Source organism: Hypanus sabinus, chromosome 17, assembly GCF_030144855.1.
Source record: "Hypanus sabinus isolate sHypSab1 chromosome 17, sHypSab1.hap1, whole genome shotgun sequence".
Lineage (NCBI taxonomy): Eukaryota > Metazoa > Chordata > Chondrichthyes > Myliobatiformes > Dasyatidae > Hypanus > Hypanus sabinus.
Window position 1 is genome coordinate 78,606,958 of NC_082722.1, and position 13,140 is coordinate 78,620,097.

At 40.6% G+C, this 13,140-nt stretch overlaps 1 protein-coding gene across 2 annotated transcripts in view; it reads right to left on the minus strand.

The window, feature by feature from the left end:
• The window catches only part of dync1li2 (dynein, cytoplasmic 1, light intermediate chain 2), a 147,806-nt gene that overhangs the window by 36,312 nt on the left and 98,354 nt on the right, over positions 1–13,140 (minus strand). For both annotated transcript variants that reach the window (XM_059993299.1, XM_059993298.1), the window contains 2 exons: positions 8,522–8,563; positions 5,206–5,308 (listed from right to left, as the gene is read on the minus strand). In XM_059993299.1, coding sequence (XP_059849282.1) covers positions 5,206–5,308; positions 8,522–8,563 — 145 coding nt within the window. The remainder of the gene's footprint in view (positions 1–5,205; positions 5,309–8,521; positions 8,564–13,140) is intronic.

The following is a 13,140-nucleotide window of genomic DNA, read 5'->3' on the forward strand; positions in this document are numbered from 1 at the left end:
CAGCCTTAGAATACAGGAGCATCTATTTAAAACTGAGATGTGGAAAAATTTCTTCAGCCTGAGGCTGGCGAATTGGTTCTTAATTGGAAATGGTATGAAAGGTTACAGAGAAAAGGCTGGAGAGTGAGGCTGAGAGGAGGTAAAAAAGGATCAGCCATGATTGAATGGCGGAGCACACTCAATGGGCCAATTGGCACAATTCTGCTCCTATGTCTTATGGTCTACAACAGATATGCATCGTCAACCATCCTGTTAGTGTTGGTTAAGATTCTAACCCAATGATGCTTCAATCACTTCTCATCTCGTCCATACTGCTTTACTCCTTGCTGGGATTTACATTTTCCTCGTGGTAGTGTGGTTAGCTCAATGCTATTATAGCTCAGGGAATCAGAGTTTAGAGTTCAATTCTGGCATCCTCTGTAAGCAAGTTTGTACGTTACTTCCCATGTGTGCATGGGTTCATTGCTGCCCTAAATGTCAGCAGTGTAACAGGCAGGGCAATAAGTCAGTAACTTGTCCAGGATTAGGCTGGGGATAAATAGGTGGATTGCTGGCTGGTGCAGTTCATTGGGCCAGAAAGACCTGCTCCATACTGCACCCTTAAATCAATAAATTTCACTCAGAAAAGTTGCATTTGGAAGTTATTATCAACAGAGAACATCCAGCTTGGTTCAGAGCTGCTCTGTTAAAGTATGATGCACGATGCAAAAAGGCTTCTCGAATAGTACTCCCCATCTTAATTCCCTGGAATCTGGAAACAGCGCCTAGTGGCTTAAGTAAAGGTTAACGAGATGTACAAGATACCAAAGGAATGCAGACACCATAAAAGATTAGAAAAAGACTCCAAAGCTGTGGAAGGATTGGAAAACCAGGATGAGAGGTTTAACTTTGTCGTACAATTGAGAGTCAATGCAATTTAGTGACAAATGGGGATTTTAAACACAAGAGATTCTTCAGGTACTGGAATCCAAAGCAACACACACAAAATACTGGAAGAACTTAGCAGGTCAAACAGAGCGGATGGGAATAAACAGTCAGCGTTTTGGGCCAGGACTGATGAAGGGTCTCACCCTGAAATAGTGACTGTTCATTCCTCTCCATAAATGGGGATTTTAATACAATTCTAGATTTCAGCTTTAAGGTTTAGTTTTAACAACTCAAGACAGCCCTCTAGTGCTCAGGACCCTGCCTGAAGACCAGAAAAATGCTACTGATTTTAAAACTATACAACAGCACGAGATCTGAGATACAGTAATTACACTGAATTCAGAGTCTCATATGAACAAGATTCAATTAGCCACTGAAATTTCATTACACTGAGACTTGTCTCGCCTTCCCAACCATTACTCAAACAAAATGTGATCCAAAGTAGATGAATTGCACATGGTCACACTCAAGTTATTTAATCATAGTTAAGTGCTCACTGGAGTAATGGAGCTGTAAGTGCTTTAGGACTTTCAGCTTCCACTCTCAGCAAGTTCAACCAGAGGTCAAAGAACTGCTTGGTGTGGTGAGCTTTTAAAAATCAATTTCAATTATTATATTTTTAACTCCGAAGTAAGTAACAAAGGAGCAATTTTTGTAACTAGGGAAATTTCCAGAGTGCTAGAAGCCATTTTAAGTACAATATTCTATCCTCTCAATCCTTTTTTGTTAAACTTCAGCTTCCTTCATGGCCAGTAACAGATCCAATTCTGAGAAGGGAATTATCTGAAAACAGTTTGGACACTTCAGTCGGTAATGTTGTTTGTCCCTCTACCTGACCCCACCCATACAGGTATATTAAACAATGGAATTATACTTGTATGTGCATTTCAAAAGCATCATTTTGTGCCATGTCGTATAACATCAGCAAGCATGCTCTATGACCATGAACGTTCTTAGCAAATTCTCCAGAAGTGGTTTGCCACTGCCTTCTGGGCAGTGGCTTTCCAAGAGAGGTGACCCCCAACCGTTATCAATATTTTCAGATAGTATAACTAGGACCTGTGATGTGCACCAGTTGTTCATACGATCATCCACAACCTGCTGCCACGGCCTCACGTGACCCTGATCGGGGGGGGGGAATGCGTCAGGGTGGGGCTAAACAGGTGCTACGCCTTATCCAAGAGGGAAGGAGTGAGATGTGCCTTACACCTCTTTTGGTAGAGACATATCTCCACCCCACCACCAAATATGTATTTAGATTCACAAAAACGTTCTGGTGTTACACATTTCTATTTGACTTCCCAATCCTATTCTGGCATGTCAGCCATGGCCTCCGCTACTTCCACGATGAGGCCAAACTCTCACTGGAGGAACATCCACCAGGATAGCCTCCAACCTGATAACATGAACATTGATTTCTCTAACCCAGTAATTTCACTCCACCACTTGTTTTTCTCCATTACTCTATTCCCTATTCCGATTCCCCTCTCCCCTTCTCGTCTCACCACCTCCCTCTGGTTCCCCTCCTCCTTCCCTTTCCCCCATGGTCCACTCTCCTCCCCCATCAGGTTCCTCCTTCTTCAGCCCTTTACCACTTCCACCTATCAACACCCAGTTCCTTACTTCATCACCCTCCTTGGGTCTCATCTATCACCTGCTGGCTTGTACTCTTCCCTCTCCAGACCCCCACACTTCCTTATTCTGGCTTCTGATTCCCTTCCTTTCCAGTCCTGATGAAGGGTCTCAGCCTAACATTGACTGTTAATTCTCCTCCATAGATGCTGCCTGACCTGCTGAGTTCCTCCAACATTTGTACGTTTTCCTCAAAAATCTCATGCAGCCGCACATCTTCTGTGGCTCTGTGTACTTTCATCAAGTAGGTTGTGAGACAACGTCTCAGCCTGAAATTCGAGTACAAGCTTTATTTGTGAAATGGATTGTTTGCGTCAATTACCATAGTCTGAGGATGTGCTGGGGGCAGCTTGCAATGTCACTATGCTTCTGGCAGCTACACAATACACTCACAACTTACTAACCTTAACTCATATGTCTTTGGAATACGGAAGGAAACTGGAGCATAAGGAGGAAACCTATGTGGCCATGGGGAGAATGTACAAAATCCTCACAGATCACTGTACTGTAGCTGCGATGCTATTGTACCTAGGTTGACACTCACTCTGCAATGCCGAGGACGCACTAACCAGCAGAATTAGTGAGTTTATACAGAGTCTGCCTCCCTGTCAGGTGGATGTAAACACCTTTTCAAAGACTAATGGAGTCATATCCTGGTTAATACCTATCCCACCATCAAAGCAACACAAAAACCACCACCTGGATGTAGTCACACTCTGTCTGGAGGATTTTTCGCATGAAAAATGGTCATTGCATTTCCAACAATATAGTGGCAACACTTCAAAAAGCATTTTGTTGGCTGAGTTCATCCATCAAGTGTGTTCCTTAAAAATAGAAAAACACTAAATGCAAGTCCTCTCTTTCCTTGGATGAATTTTCTTGGTATTTAGGGCAAAAGTCATGTATTAATAGCACAGAATCACTTTGAAATGATGTGGCATTCAGTAAGATCAAGAGAAAGGAGTTCAATCAACTAGAACCAGTGAGGCACAAAATCATAACCAGCATTGAAAGTGAAAATGAGGAACTCTTCCCAAAGAGGGTAGATTTTAAGCAAAGTCCATTGAAATTATCATGGCAAGAATCAACAGCCTTTTTAATTTGAAGTCCAGCAATGTAAAGCAACACAAAAGTTGACTGGAGCTATAAGCAGTTATTTGGTGTAACGGTGTACAAGCATTGACAGTACAAATCGTTATAACTTTCCCTGATTAGAATATCAAAATCACTGGTACATAACACATTTTTTGACTTAAAAAAAGACATTCTATCTTTAAGGAACACACATGACGGACGAACTCATCAGATCAGGCAGCATCTATGTCAGTAAGACGAAAGAGCCAAGTGTGGATTTCAGGAAGTGTAAGACGAGAGAACACATATCAATCCTCATAGAGGGGTCAGAAGTGGAGAGAGTGAGTAGTTTCAAGTTCCTGAGTGTCAAGATCTCTGAGGATCTAAACTGGTCCCAACATAATCGATGTAGTTATAAAGGAAGGCAAGACAGCTGCAATACTTCATTGGGAACTTGAGGAGATTTGGCATGTCAAAAAATACACTCAAAAATTTCTGTGGTTGTACAGTGGAGTGTATGCTGACAGGCTGCATCACTGTCTGGTATGGAGGAACTACTGCACAGGACCAAAAGAAGCTGCAGAAGGTTGTAGATCGGGTCGGCTCCATCTTGGGTACTAGCCTGCAGGGTGCCCAGGACATCTTCATGAAGCGGTGTTTCAGAGAGGCAACGTCCATTGTTGAGGACCTCCAGCACCCAAAGTGTGCCCTTTTCTCACTGTCGCCATCGGGTAGGAGGCCAGAAGGCACATACTCAATGATTCAGGAAAAGTTTCTTCCCTTCTGCCATCTGATTCCTAGATGGACATTGATTCTTTGGACAATATCTCACTTTATTTTTAAATATATAGTATTTCTGTTTTTGCACGTTTTTTGAATCTGTTCAATGTGCATACACTGTAGTTGATGATTTACTTGTCTGTTCATTATTATTTATTATTATTATGTCTTCTCTACTAGATTATGTATTGCATTGAACTGCTGCTGCTAAGTTAGCAAATATCACGTCACATGCCGGTGATAATAAACCTGATTCTGATTCTGAATAAATAGTGACGTCAGCAGGACTGGAAAGAAACAGGGAAAATTCCAAAATAAGAAAGAGAAGAAAAGGGGTGGGGGTGGAGGAGGGATGGATGAAAGGATGAAGTAAGAAGCTGGGAGGTGATAGGTGGAGAAAGAGGGGAAAGTGGATGAAGGAAGAAAGGGGAGGAGGAGGGGCATTTTAAGGAAACAGTGCAATACTTTTAAATATAGAGAATACAAATTTTATTTGACGATGGGAGAAACTGGTAGAGAAATCTGTTCCTACTATTGGTTCTTGTTGTGCATAACCTGCTGCTGTGTTTTCCTCACACCACTTCCAGAACACAAAGTCCTCCATTAGCTGAGAAACCATCTGGAAATGACCCATGGTCAAGAAATACACCAAAATACATATACTAAACTTTGTTCATGCTTACTGTGTGATGGTTATAGCAAATGTATGTCTCACTAATGAGGGAAATGACTGCATCCTGACCCGTTCTGCGAGCCCCTGAATCCAAAGTCCCAGGTCTCTGCAGCACTTACCTTTCGGAGTTCCCGATGTGATCGGCGGCACTGCAGTCACCATATTTGTTCCACCCGGTTGCCGTGGGGTCCTGGGAGAGCCACCTGGTTGCCTTGGAGTGTCCTGGTAGAAATCACAGTAGAACAGGGCATCAATATTGCTTTTCCACCACACCCACCCCACATTTTCAGAATCTGGGTGGTTATTGGCAATACCAGTATTTAATGTCCATAGCTAACTGAGAGACACCTAATAGATTTTAACAACCATAACTAATCTCACCTTCTTGGGATGAGGGCAAACTTCCCAAATTTGGCATCTGACGCTGAGCTTGGTATAAGAACAACATGGCAATAACCATCTCTACCCTTTAGCCAACACCAGAGTTGCCTTGATTATCAGTTCTCAACAGAAAACCTACGTTTCAGGAGTATGAGCAACCAAAATTTGCAGATGCTGGAAATCTGAAATAAATAGTAAGTGCTGGAAACACTCAGCAGGCCAGTCAGCATTTGCAGGAAGAGGCATGGAAATCACTCTCTGGCCTGAAAATGCTTTGGAACACCCCACAGCAGTGAAGGATGCAACAAAACAGGTATTTGCTTTCCTTCCGTCAGGAAAGTGATTCTAGCTTTGAACCTAGAACACTACAGCACAGTACAGGGCCTTTAGTCAATAATGTTGTGCTAACCTATTATCCTACTGAAAGATCAATCTAATCCCTTGCTCCACATAGCGCTCCACTTTACATTCATCTACGTATCTAAGAGTATTTTAAATATCCCCAATGTATCTCCCTCTACTACACACACACACCACTATGTAAAAGCCTACTTCTGACATCCTCAGAACTTTCCTCCAATCACCTTACAATTATGTCCTCATATTCAGCTATTTCCAGCCAGGAAAGGTCTTTGGTTGCCCACTCTATCTATGCCTCTTCTTGTATAACCTCAAATCACCTCTCATCCTCCTCCTCTGCAAAGAAAAAGCCCTAGCTCAACCTATCCTCACAGGACATGCTCTCTTATCTCCTCTACACTCTTTTTAAAGCTTTCACATCCTTCCAATAACAAGGTTGATCCCAATTGAACACAATAGAATTTTATAGATCTGAAATATTAACTTGTGGCTCCAAGCTCAATCCTCTGACTAATAAAGGCCAACACAATAAATGCCTTCTTAACCACCCTATGAAGTTGTGCAGCAACTTTGAGGGATCTATGGACATGGACCTCAAAATCCTTCTGTTCCTCCACGCTGAAAAGAATCTCATCATTAACCTTGTACACTGCCTTCCAATTATAACTTCCAAAGTGTACCACTTCACACTTTTCCATAAGACCATAAGACATGAGAGCAGAATCAGGCCATTTGGCTCATCCAGTTTGCTCCGCCATTCAATCATGGCTGATCCTTTTTCTTTCTTCCTCCTGAACCCCAGTTCCCGGCCTTCTCCCCATAACCTTTGATGCTGTGTCCAATCAAGAATCTATCAATCTCTGCCTTAAATACACACAACAACCTGGCCTCCAAAGCTGCATGTGGCAGCAAATTCCGCAAATTCACCACCCTTTGGCTAAAGAAATTTCTCTGCATCTGTTTTGAAAGGGCACCCGCTATCCTGAGGCTGTGCCCTCTTGTCCTAAACTCTCCCCACCATGGGAAACATCCTTTCCACATCTACTCTGTCTAGGCCTTTCAACATTCGAAAGGTTTCAATGAGATCCCTTCTCATCCTTCTGAATTCCAGTGAGTACAGATCCAGAGCCATCAAACATTCCTCGTATAATAACCCTTTCATTCCTGGAACATAGAAACATAGAAAATAGGTGCAGGAGTAGGCCATTCGGCCCTTCAAGCCTGCACCGCCATTCAGTACGATCATGGCTGATCATCCAACTCAAAACCCTGTACCTGCTTTCTCTCCATACCCCGATCCCTTTAGCCACAAGGGCCATATCTAACTTCCTCTTACATATAGCCAACGAACCGGCCTCAACTGTTTCCTGTGGCAGAGAATTCCACAGATTCACCACTCTCTGTGTGAAGAAGTTTTTCCTCATCTTGGTCCTAAAAGGCTTCCTCTTTATCCTTAAACTGTGACCCCTTGTTCTGGAGTTCCACAACACCGGAAACAATCTTCCTGCATTCAAACATCCTTGTGAACCTCCTCTGGACCCTCTTCAATGCCAGCACATCTTTTCTATGTTGAGGGGGACAAAACTGTTCACAGTACTCAATGTGAGGCCTCACCAGTGTCTTATAAAGCCTCAGCATCACATCCTTGCTCTTGTAATTCTCAGCTTCTTGAAATGAATGCTAAAATGGCATTTGCCTTCCTCACCACTGACCCAACTCTATCTGCCACCTCTTAGCCCAGTTCTGCATCCTATCAATGTCCCATTGTAAGCTACAACAACCTCTTACACTACACTAATACGAAGCAAAGGAATTTTCAGAAATTTATAACTAAATATGATGGAGAATAGAAAATGTATTTCTGTTCTGATGATAGTTCATACTGTACACAAGGAACATTGCTTTGCATCTCTGAAGGGTCTCAGCTCAAAACATTGACTCTTTATTCACTTCCACAGATGTTGCCTGACCTGCTGAGACCCCTAACATTTTGTGTGAGTTGCTTTAGTTTTCCAGCACCCGCAGAATCACACTGTGTTTTTATTTTTATCTCTCCACAATTACCAGTTGACCTCCTGAGTGTTTCCTGTGTACTTTTTTTTAATAGTAGTATATACAGTAGGTATTAACATCTCAAAACACTTCATGCTCAATATCACACTCAAGGGTCAGTAAGTTTAAAAATTTTCAAAACGGCTGGAGAGTGAGAATTTTCAGTGGGCTGAAATGCGGATTGCTTAGCCTGAGTGGTTCGGGTAGAGACAATTTCAGCTTGTAAATGGATCTGAAGTGAGGGAAGATACAAGCTTATGATATATCAAAAGAATGAATATAATTATGCGCAACACACACACAAAATGCTGGAGGAACTCAGCAGGTTGGGCAGCAACCATGGAGGGGAATAAACAATGGGCATGTTGGACCAAGACCCTTCATCAGAGCTGGAAAGGAAGGGGGAAGGAGCCGGAATAAGGTGGTGAGGGAAGGGGTGAAGGAATACAAGAACTCCAAACTCTGACACCCCAAGCTGTAAAAGTGACTTCCTAATCACTACACCAATGTGGCACCCCAATGTACAATGGAGCAGAGACACTTCTGAGATTTGTCCAAATCCAGAGGCAATTATTGTATGGAAATTAATATCCCAGAGGAGTATGTTTGCTTTTGACAGCTTATCTTTCCATTCATACTTACAGCAGGCCTTGAAGGTGTGGCTGGCTGTTTGGCGAGAAGAGACTGCAAGAGAAGAAGTATGTCATGTTAGTGTTGCATTCCACTGTTTATTCTTAGACTGTTTGATTGATATTTTCTTTGCAGTTTAACAATTCATTGTCTGCTTGAATCTTATATCATTACCTTATATACAAGAAAACAACCTGGTATATCTCCTAGTGGTTGTAGTATGTACACACAGTTGTTCATTGTGCTCCCCTAGTGCGGGGGTCGGCAACCTGCGGCTCTCGAGCCATTTGTGGCTCTTTCACCTCTGTGCTGCGGCTCCCTGTGGCTTTGGGAAATAATTGGTCAGTATTTAATTAAAATGTATTTTATGTTAGTTTGTTAGCTTTTGAAATGTAATTATGGTGATCTTGTACAACCTAAGTGTAGCGACACATTTCCTGCCACATCCGAAACGGCTCACAATTAGCCAGCATTCCGGCTAAGGGAGATAGCCTACGGGGGTTTGTGAGTACGCGTCTTTTGCAGCATCTGCGTCCATGGGGGCTGGGTTGAGGGAGGCTTAAAAGCAAGGCTGTTTAGTTCGAATAAAGCTATCTTTGACTGCAGTTTACTGACACCGCTACAACGTGTTTTTATCGCTGGCTGTCCAGACGGAAGGTGCTGAAACGCTTTGTCGCGTGTCTGGAAGAAGTGAAAACTTTCCTGGGCAGCAAAGGGCTCACCTTTCCTGAGCTGGAACAGCCAGAGTGGCTGGAAAAGCTACACTTCATGGTAGACATGACAGCGCACCTGAACACGCTGAACACAGCTCTTCAGGGGAAAGGACGTACAGCCCTGCACATGTTGGAGGATGTTTTGGCATTCGAGCGCAAGTTGACAGTGCTTGCCAGAGATTTACAGAAAGGCACTTTGTCTCACTTCCCCAATTTGAGAGAGTTCAAACAAGGTCACGACATGATAATTTCGGAGTATTTACATTCTGCAATCATCGCAATGCAAACATCGTTTGGGAAACGCTTCTGTGAGTTCAGAGAGGAAAAAAACACATTATCCTTCCCGGTCACTCCCTTAAGCATCGATCCTTCCCTACTGAATACGACTGCATTGGCAGGTGTGAGTCAACCTGATCTTGAGATGGAACTGGCCGACATAGCCGACAAAGACATATGGGTGTCCAAGTTTAGACGCTTGACAGCAGACCTTGAAGATGTTGCCCGTCAGAAGGCCGTTCTTGCTCAGAAACACAAATGGAGTGATATTGAAAACCTCACAGATGACAGCTTGCGATCCTGTGTAAAGATGAAGGTGACATCATACAGCCCTGATATGCAGACGCTGTGCGCTGAGGTCCAGGAGCAGAAATCCCATTAACCAAGTATGATAAATATTTTAATTGCCTATTATTTTACTTATATTCATATTTTTTCATTGTTCAGTGAAATAGTCCTTTTATTTTTCAGGATGACAGCTGGCTGACGTTATTTTTGGTTTGCTGCTGGCGGCAAATTTAAGTTTGGCGTTTTTCATAAATACAAGAAGGACTCAAATAGACGTTGAGTATTTTACTTAAAAGTAACCTTCAACCCAACGTCTTTTTTTCGGAGTTCAAAATGTTTTTGTTGCATGCAGAAATGTAATTTCGTTTTCTCTGCAGGAGTTCATCAATTTCATAAATGCAACACATTATAGTTTGTTTATACATAGCATAAAGGCAAAACAAAACGTTGTATGCAGTGTTATTTCATTTTAAATGTCAAACGGGTTTTGCGGCTCCCAGTGTTTTCTTTTCTGTGGGAAACGGGTCCAAGTGGCTCTTTCAGTGGTAAAGGTTGCTGACCCCTGCCCTAGTGGTTACACAAGTATGATTCTGGAAGTTTCTCTTGGTGCTATATTACTGAATAGGAGCTTTCTCATTGGTCAGCTCTTATCTACATATTTGAATGGAACTTTCCTCATCTGTATTACAAAAAAGAGCTGCTCCATGCTGAGCACCATCTTCATTTTTTTACTCTCCCCTCTTCAATTAGTAGACCTCTATCACTGCCTCTTTTCAACTCTCTATTCTATTAACACTTAATAAAACAATTATGAAGCAACAAGTTTTGTGCCTTTTTCTTTACTTCTCTAAGAGCCTTGGATTAAAACACCAGGATCCAATATTAGAATATACTAGGAAGGAGTGGCAGTCTTACTACAGGCAGAAAGGAAAAATCCTCACTACAGCTTCATCCTGTTCAGTCTGACACAAATGTAAGCAGAGTCAAAGTAGCTATATTTTGCACATAACCCAATTTTACATGTTTAAAGAAGGCAGGGAGGAAAAGATTTCAATGAATCATATTGTTGGTGATGGATTGACAATGGAGAGACTGGCTGACAATCCAATGGTTTGATCAACAAAGCAGAAAATTCCCAGTAGCCTTGGTGTTTACTAATAATCAAAGATCTCCCTTTTATCATTTATTTTGGGGCACTAGACAAGGCTGTCCTCTAAGTCCACTATTACTTGATATTGCTTTAGAACCCTTGGCAATTGCTATCAGAGAATCACAGGATATTCTTGGTATTAATCGTGGGACAGATACTCATAAGTTATCTTTGTATGCAGATGATTTTTTATTAATTATTTCCAATCTTGAGAAATCCATTCCTGTAGTTTTATCATTGTTGGCTCAATTTAGTGATTTTTCTGGGTATAAATTAAATCTTAATAAGAGTGAATTGTTTCCTTTAAATAGACAGGTCCCAATTTATGGAAACTTACCTTTTAAATTAGTTAATGACTCTTTTATTTACTTAGGGATTAAAATCACAAAAAACCATAAAGACTTATTTAAGGTTAATTTTGTACTCTTAATTAATCAGATTAAATGCTTGTTTACTAAGTGGTCACCATTATCTTTATCTCTGATAGGTCGGATTAACACTATTAAGATGGTTATTTTACCCAAGTTCTTACATATTTTTCAAGCGGTACCAATTTTTATTCCGAAATCTTTTTTTACTAATGTTGATTCAAAAATTTGCTCATATATATGGCAGAATAAAAATCCCAGGTTAGGTAAAATATACTTACAGAAGGCAAAGAAGGAAGGTGGATTAGCATTGCCTAATTTTAGATTTTATTATTGGGCAGTTAATATCAGATATTTGATATGTTGGTTGAAAGATTGGGGGTGGAGTTTCAAGATGTCGACGTAGACATCTGCCTTTTAGGCGCTCTTCATTTTTTAAGCTATAATCACCCTTTAATCAAATCTTTTCGTACTTAATTACATGGGTTGATATTTACGATTTATTTCTTTTTTTAAAATAATACTTGATTTAATTTTTTCAAACTTAAAATGTCTGTACCTAAGAAATCGTCTAAAGACCCTATATCTCTCCTCTTCTGGATACTAAACTTGCAAGTCTGGAAAATAAACTTACTGCGAAAATGTCTGAGCTTGAAGAAGTCGTTAGGTCATTTGATACCAAGCTTCAATCGCAGGCAGCAGATATTGAACGGCATGAAGAAAAGTTTGCGGCTCTTGACAAGATAATTTGTGAAAAAATACGTACAATCGAAACTTTGGAGGAGAAGGTACGGTCGACCGCTAAAATAGTGGAGCAGAATAAGTTTAAAATCACCGATCTTGAAAACTGATCTCGCAGACAGAACTTGCGTATTATTGGATTTCCCGAAAATGTTGAGTCTGGTGACTTAACTGAATATTTCTCTAACTTATTGTGGGAAATTTTTGGCGAGGATGCTTTGCGGGCTAAACCTACTATTGATCGTGCCCACAGAGTTTCGAGATTTTCGGCTGCGAGAGACAAGCCATAAACCGGTGATGGCAGAGATTCATTCGATTGAACTTAAACAAGCTTTAAGATACCCAGCGAATCTCAGAATTACATTGAGTGATGACAGTCAGCGCTTCTTTAATACTCCGGAGGAAGCGAAGAAATTCGTTGAAGAATATCGGTCTTCTAGTACAATTTGAACTATGTGTTATGTTGAAGAATTTTTGGAGAGAAGACGCCATTCCGTTTTTAGGCTTTAACTTATGAAGCTGCAGTATAGCTTTTTACTTTGGTCTGTAGACCTGGTTTTTTTTATTATCATGATTTACAGATGCTCTTTTAATTTTACTATAATGTCTTTTTTCTTAATTAATTTTTTTTCCCTCTGGATTAGATATACATATTAAGACTTTGTAATAATGATTTATTTTTTAAGATGTTGTTTCTTTTTCCCATAAGACTTTGTTTTCCGTAAGCGTTTATTTGCCTGTATTTGAGAATGGGACGAATGTTTTGAATTTTTGGACCTTTTTTTTTATATATATTGTAGTGGTTATTGAATCCTTTTTTAATCTTATTTTGATGACCTTTTTTTTAAAAAAAAGATTGGCGAATTTACATTTATATTCTGTACTATGGTCCTTTCAAAATGTAGTTTCTTCTTCCCATAAGTCTCTGTTTTTGAAACGTCATTTTCTTATATTTGAATATGGAATCTTTTTTTAAAGGCATATTACACTATTTTAAACTTCAATGGTTATCCTTTTTTTTATTAATGATTTTTTGCTTTTTTATATTATTTTTTTCATTTTGATTGATATATATTCTTTCTTTTTACAACCCTG